At 50.1% G+C, this 7,462-nt stretch overlaps 1 protein-coding gene across 1 annotated transcript in view; it reads left to right on the plus strand.

The window, feature by feature from the left end:
• Arl3 (ADP ribosylation factor like GTPase 3) overlaps positions 1-3,610 on the plus strand; it is a 44,669-nt gene extending 41,059 nt beyond the window's left edge. The window contains exon 6 of the mRNA XM_042689218.1: positions 3,341-3,610. Within this exon, the coding sequence (XP_042545152.1) occupies positions 3,341-3,388 (48 nt within the window). The 3' untranslated portion in view covers positions 3,389-3,610. The remainder of the gene's footprint in view (positions 1-3,340) is intronic.
• The last annotated feature ends 3,852 nt before the right edge of the window (positions 3,611-7,462 follow it).

Consider the following 7,462-nt stretch of genomic DNA (forward strand, 5'->3'; position numbering starts at 1 on the left):
AGCTGCTCCTTGACCCTGGGGGCCTAATGGCACAACGGGACAGGCTGCATTGCTCAGCAAGGGTCTGAACCTAGTGTCATCTTAAAGCAATTACTGAAGTGGTCACATAGTCAGCCTCACTTTAAAAACGAGCCCATCCAACCATGGCTGCTCCTACTCCCTTCCACCTACCAGCAGTGACAGATGCCCTAGACTGAGGTCAGATTTAAAAAGCCGCTCTGACCACAGAGGAAGGTAGCACACCTGAAATCCTGGACAGAAGGCTTTGGGCCTAATAGGTGTCTACCATATGCTGAGACACAGCCCTGTGCCTCCCCAGCGGTTAGAGTAAGGAATGATGACTGCCACACAGAGAAACTCTGCTCTCCTCCAAGAGGCCAGATGAAGCTCAATATTTAGGCTCAATGTTACTGAGCTGAGGTGAATTGATTTGGATTCAGCCTCCGCAAGATGGGTTAGGGGAAAAGGAGCAGTGGAGGAAGAAGGTCCCTGTTCTCAACCAAAGGTTGTCATGCAGGAAATCGGTCAAACCAGTTTCTAACAATAACAGTTCAACTCTTAAGCAAACCCCTGAGTTCATTTCCTTCTTTGGAGGCAGAGCACTCACCTCTTACAGGAAGGGATCACCTTTTCTCCTTTGTCTGGTTTACAAAAACAAAAGCTTACTGGTAAAGAAGCAAAAGGCTTCTCCATTTGCAACTACATGGTGTAGATATGAAACTCCCACTGGAGGAGCTGGTCAGGTGGATGGTTTTACACCGTAGGCTCACAAACAGGTGAATGAATATTCAGGCCTCCACAGGCTTAGCCACCTGGCAGCCCAGGACAGTGGAGCAGCCTCAGGACCCCTTGGAACTGAATGAAGCAAAGCCATGAGAAAGAAAATGCTGGAAGGGCTGCCTCTCCCACCTCCCTCCAGCTGTCTCGCATGGTCACAGAGAAGAGGAAAATGGTTCAAAAGCAGGGACAGTTGCCTAGCTTCAGAGCCCACCTCACCCCAGACCATCTGTGACTTCATTTCCTCATTTGTAACACAGGAATCATAACAAACAGCTACTTCCCAGGGCTGCTGGGGGGAATTAATTTAGAAGATATAAATTAGGTGTGCAGCCAGTTTCTGTGAATATGACCTCAGGCCAGTCCCACGGGGGTCCTCCCCTCAGGGATCTTGGAAACCACTATTATCTTTCTTCTCCAGTGGGCTACTTGACAAAGCTGGCCCTGATTTGATTTACGAGGTATTGTCACCCTGGATTGTCCCTCCCCCATACCTCCCACTTTCAGCTCAGGTTCTCTCAGTAACAAGAAAAGTACTCCGCCCCACACCCAAACAATACAGCTCAGAGGGGCCTCCCCCAAGCCCTCGGTAGCCATGACAGGGCTGGCTCTGGAGACCCGACACACCTCTTTAGATTCCAGGGGAACTGCTGGGGCCTCGGCTGGAGGTCAGGTAGTAGGTGCTGGCCTTAGAGCGCCCTCTATTGGCAGGACTCCGACTACCTAGGCCTTGCCACTGTCCATCCTGAGACATCTGGAAGACAGCGCCCCTCAGCAGGACTGGCCCCTTAACCCCTCCTCCGCCTCCACAGCAGATACCCAGGGTAGGGCCACAGGCCCTCCACCTTCTGCTCTGAGTGCCTGCAGCTGAGTAAATATTTTCCCTATCTCTTTGCCTGCATTCATGTCCAGTTAGATATGAAGGGGGGGAAAAACCTCCTCTGTCCTCCATAAAACAAGGGAAAAGACAAGACGATATTCACATTGTGTAGCACCAGGGCTCTTGTGAAGCTGGTCTGATAAAATGTTGCTGTTAGAGTCTCTGTGGAGGAGAGGATATTGAGGTGGCACCTTCGGGTGTTTGTGCTGCTCCTGAAGAGGAAAGTGCTCCACCAGTGCTGAGCCGGTCAGCCTCGGCCTGCAAGAGAAGATGGTTAATCTTACGCATCCCTCTTGTATTTTGTAAAATCTTTTTTGTCTCCTGGCAGGTGAACTTTTTTTTTTTTCCTGGAAACCAATTAGCTACTAAAATTAAACCTGCTTCTCTTTAAATTAAGCCTTTTCATAAGATGGTCTTAAAATTGGCCTTCGCTTTTCAGAGTGCACAGCTGACCCAGTTGTAATTGGAGATGTGTCGGGCGCCCCCCTCCCCAGCCCCGGCATTCCTCCACCTGCCCCCAGTGCGGCCAGGTGCTCTCCTTCTCCACGCTGGCCAGGGCCAGCGTCATCTTGGCAAAGGCCGAAAGGTTCACCCAGATTATCTGCTGCTCCCGCCCAAGTGCCCGGAACGCAACTGGCGGAGTTTTAATCACTGTAAATGCAGGTGACGGTCAGATTAGCCAGAAGAGCAGAGGATGCCTACCGATTGTTTCGCCATGATGTATTGTTTATGGGATTAATGTTCCGAATGGCCGAGGGTGTCAGCTGATATTTATTACTGTAAGCTGTCTCAGCTGTTCGGGTTCAGCAGCTAGACCCATGGCCACAGGAAATGTGGGGCTCGGGGGTGTCGTGTGGGGGGGGGGGGGGGTCAGGGAGCCTCTGGGGAATGAGGGGCCATCCAGGTAGGGCTCCAAAGGGGGCTGAAAAGCAGGTTATGTCTGACAGGCCTGGCATCCATGAGGAATTGTGCTGCCTGCCAGGTGGCTGGCTGTAGGTATTGTGTAGCTCTTACCTCAGTCCCTTCTCCAGCCTTCCAAGAGAGGACACTTTGAAGGTCACTATGCCTTTAAGGGAACCCTTTCTCTGCCCCTGGGCTTGGTAAGGATTCAAGCTACAAGAAGCAGGCCAGGCCCTTTTAAACTTATCTGTAGTGCCTCACGGAGAGAAATAAATGCACATTGCCCCAGTGTGTGTGTAGTAACACACACTGCAGAGGGCTTGTTTTTCCAAAACGAAATTTAATTTAACCCAAGTGTACACTGTCACAATTGTAAACACACTGGGGCCCCAGAAGGGTGGCTTATTGAATTTAATGCCCTAGCAAAGGTCAGCTTTTAGTAAAAGCCAAAAATGGCTGGAATCTGTTCTGATAGCTACTCAATCAGGCCTTGGATGAGGGCAGATGTGTTTATTTTTTCAGAGGGAGTTCCTGAGGTCCCATCTCAAGTTCAGCTGCCTGGCACTTCTCCCCCACCTCCCCCCCTGTGCTCTCAGACAGCTCCCTCCTCCTCCAGGGGAGGTCTCTAGCCCTGCTCACCCAGATGGGCCCCTGGACAAGCAGCCTGCCTGGAGTTGGTGGTCTCTAAGAGGGAGGACAGAGCCCCCTTCCCCCCCCCCCTCCAGGCTGGGGGGGAGGGGTCTGGGAACTAACACTGTCTTTCTCTGACCATTTCCCTCAAAGGATGGCATGAACTGGGTCTGCAAAAATGTCAATGCAAAGAAGAAATAAAATGTAGCCGAATGAAAACACGAGGAGCTGCAGGAGCTGAATTCGGTCCTGAAAAACACCAATTTGCTGCTTTCTGACCAAATGTTTTTCCATCTGTGTACAGCTACAGCTGTGTGAAGAGGGGGAATTAAAAAGAATCCCCATTCCAGCAGTAGATTTAACTGATCTCTGAGGTTCATATCATTTTTCAAATAAAGGAATTATATTATTTCCTCTGCATAATTGAAATAGTATTAAATGTCTCAAAGCACATGATTAGAAAATGAGATCTTTTAAATGAGCAAGAGATTGCATCGCAGTTTAGACAATTCCAGTGGGCTTTATTGTTTCAAAAAAAAGAAAGAGGGAGGAGCTGCTTGTGCTGAGTTCATTTATTTACTGACCTGTCCCTTCACTCCCCCAGTGGTTAGGCCAGGGGCTGGTCAGTGATTTTTTTTTTTTTTTTTTTCCCCATCGCCAATCAAGCCAGGGCTTCAGTGGAGCAGGAAGCTGTTGGGGGAGGGGCGGGATAGCAGATGATTAAACCATCTTGTCCTGCAGGTAGAAGACTGTATGTAATCCTCACCCTTTGAACAGGAGGGAAAAAAATCATTCCTTGCAAACAAGTCACTACAGAAACATACCCCAACCCCAGCTCCTCCACCCCCTTGCCAGCCACACCGGGAAGCGAATTCTTAGGACTTCTGACTGTAATGACATAAGGAATGTAAGGAGAGGTGGGAGGTTTAATTCCAGAAAAATTACAAGGTCCTTCAAAAGCGCTCACATCGAGGGCTCAGGCTAGCGTAAACAGGCTTCCTCCAGTTCAGTGGAGCGGGGAGCGGAGACTCTGAGATTAGCAGCTTCTCCGCTGCCCTCCTATAGAAGGGATTTCTAAAGCTCAAAGAATTCTGTGTTTAAATGATCACAATAGGCTGCTGCTATCAGATTTTAAAAATAAATGCAGCTTTGCTACAAACCTTCTCCACGGAGAAAAGCCAGGCAGATCGATTTTGAAGACAGATCAATTTTTAGAGTGCTGGCAACTAGGTGGTGCGGGATATTCCTGGGTGGACATGAGCTTTGTGATCGCAGGGGCTGGACCCAAGGAAGCCAGGCCCCCCAGCTTCTGGTCTCCCCTGATTCTCCCGCTAATTTGTCTCCTGTTGACTGATTGGGGAAGAATAGCAAAAGCCAATCTCCTAGATCTCCTAGCCTGTATTGCAAAAGGAGCTTGTTAACCTGGACCTTCAGAAATCCCCAGCTTGAAACATGGGAAAGCAGGCCAGAGCATCGTCCAGCTCCTGAATTAAATTCTGTTCTGAGCCTGAGTTGGGAGGAGGGGTGTTGAGAGAATGAATAAGACTATCCAGTGCCTGGTGGGTCGGAGGAGGCCAGCTGCCTTCTCATCCTGGGAGGTGGCCCCTCCCAAACCCACCAGCAAGTGAGCAGAGTTGTAATCAGGCACGGACCACCACAGGCCCATCCCTTCAGGCAGGACAGACCAAAGCCTGGTCAGTGTTTAAAGATGGTCTGAATGAAAACCATTAACAAAGCCAAATGGAAAAAGGTTCCCGGGGGTTGTGATGGACAGACCTGCAAGGGCTTGCAAGACAAAAGATTTCCTCTGACTTCTCTGGCTCATCCAAGCTTCTCTCTGGCTTTGAACAGCAGTGACACAGAACTACAAGGAAACGGAAATGCCCCTTCTACCATGCTGGAAATGTGGCTTTGATCCTTGAAAATTGTTTTTCCTTCCGAATAGTGCACCAGGGATGTTAGCTGAAGGGCCAAATGCCTGCTTTGAGGTCTACAGTTTTGGAACACTGCAACAGGGAACTTGGACAGCGAATGGTCTGTAAAGTATTTTTGGTCTCTTACCGCGAACTTCGGGAACTGTGCTGTAGAGCCCTCCCCAGGCCCCAGCTCGCCACCCCTCGCCCTGCTCTGATAACAGCCTCCAAGAATGTCCACATTTGCTTCTCAGCTAGAGACACTGGATGTCACCCGCTTTTCATCAGCTCCAGGGTAGATGAGAGGGGCCTGAAAAATGAAGAATTTGAAAGCTCCCATTTGTAAAAACAAAATTCTTTGAAAGCCTTCTTTTCTTCTCTTCCCAGTGCCACCCCCACCCCCTGTGGCCAGGACCCCAGGACCTCCCCTCCCCCCACACACACTCTTAAGATAGAAAGAGGATGCTCCCCTTTTTCCCCACTCCCACCCCAGTGAGTCCTGGTCAGACTTTTGCTCTGACCACAATTGCATCTGAATGTGTGGAGGCAGAGGGCTGGGGCCAGAGGGCAGGCAAGGCCTGGGCCTGCCTGCAATGGCGGGTTCAAACCAGTTGTGGGAAAAACTGAGTCCTCCCCCTCCTCCCCACCCACCCCATGCAAGCGGCTGCTTTTGGCTGAGTTCCCTGCGCCCAGTGCAAAACACCCTTTCCCCTTTGCTCTCCCTTGGTTACTATGGAAACAAGGGTGTCATTGATGTGGGTTGAGCTGGGGAACATGTCAGTGCACAGCTGAAAGTCAGCGATTATGCTGGTGGTTAGCACCGTGCCAGGGCTAGAGGAGTCCGCAGCAGCCAGGGAGCTGCAGCAGAATAAGTCCTGTTTCTCCTCCACCCCTTTCGCCCTTCCCCGTCCTCCCCTCCTCCACCTCCACTCATCTCGCCCCTGGCTTTGGACACATTTCTTTTATTGCCCCCTGGGCTAAAGTGGTGGCTATTTTTGTGCCACTCTGTGCCCCGCCCTCCCTGTGGGCTTGCTCCTTATTCGGCCGGGCCTGGAGGGTGACACCACTCACCCTCACGTCCACCCATCCTCCATTCCCATCACAGCTTTGATTTCTCTTTTCTTCCCTTCCCAGGGACGCTTCTTACTTCCTTTTATTTTTAGCTCAGCACTCCATGTGGTTTCAGGGTTCAATCTGATCCATCCATCGAAAGGTTGTTTGTGTGTGTGTGTGTGTGTGTGTGTGTGTGTGTGTGTTTTATAGTCCCTTTTGAAAATGATAATCAAAGGAAGAGACGCGGTGTTTGGTCATGTGGAAAAACTCAATGTATAATTTAGATGTCTGTCAAAAATGCAACAAATAAAATGTAGCTGAAATGAAGGCGGCCTGGAATGTGTTGTGTTTTTTGCTGCAACTCTGAGAAGGCCTCAGTGGCTTTGCCCTTCCCGAGGTTAGCCTGCCTCCACCCCTGCTTTCAGAAGGACAAAGATAACGTTAATAATACCACTGCCAGCAGCAGAGACACAGCCGCCCTTTATTAGGCTCCTCCTGCATGTCAGGCCCTGGACAAATATCAGTGCAGTTGAGGAAATAGAGGCCCTTCCCTTTGTTAAGGACTTGGCCAAGATTACAGAGCTATTACGTGCAGGCAGGGCCGGAAACCCGGGTCAGCCACCACCCCCAAGAACAAACTCCCTTGCAGGGGAAGAATTGGCAGGAGAGGGGAACCCAAGGCAGGAGAGAAAGAAGGCCTAGAATTGCTTGATAAATTACAGGACATGCAGTTCAGCTTCAATTTCAGAAAGAGATGCCTACCTTGTTTTACTTCAAATATACCGCATGCAATATTTGGATTACAATTATAATACTCCAGAAACATGAGCACCAGTGGCTCATGCCTGTAATCCTAGCTACTCTGGAGGGAGGCTGAGATCTGAGGATTGTGGTTCAAAGCCATCCCGGGCAAGAACGTCCATGAGACTTTTTTTTTTGTCAGTCGTGGGGCCTAAACTCTGGGCCTGGGCACTGTCCTTCAGCTCTTCAGCTCAAGGCTAGCGCTCTACCACTTGAGCCATAGCACCACTCCTGGCTTTTTCTGCTTATGTAGTGCTGAGGAATCGAACCCAGGGCCTCATGCATGCAAGGCAAGTACTCCACCACTGAGCCACCTTCCCAGCCCCTGTGAGACTCTTATCTCCAATAAACCACTAGAAAACCAGAAGTGGCACTGTGGCTCAAGTGGTAGAGTGCTTGCCTTGAACTGAAGAGCTCAGGGACAGCGCCCAGGCCCAGAGTTCAAGCCCCACAACCAACCCCAAAAAATAAATATTCTAGAAAAGTGTTTATCTGAAATTTAAATTCA

Source organism: Dipodomys spectabilis, unplaced genomic scaffold (assembly GCF_019054845.1).
Source record: "Dipodomys spectabilis isolate Male_0828 unplaced genomic scaffold, ASM1905484v1 ptg000125l, whole genome shotgun sequence".
NCBI lineage: Eukaryota > Metazoa > Chordata > Mammalia > Rodentia > Heteromyidae > Dipodomys > Dipodomys spectabilis.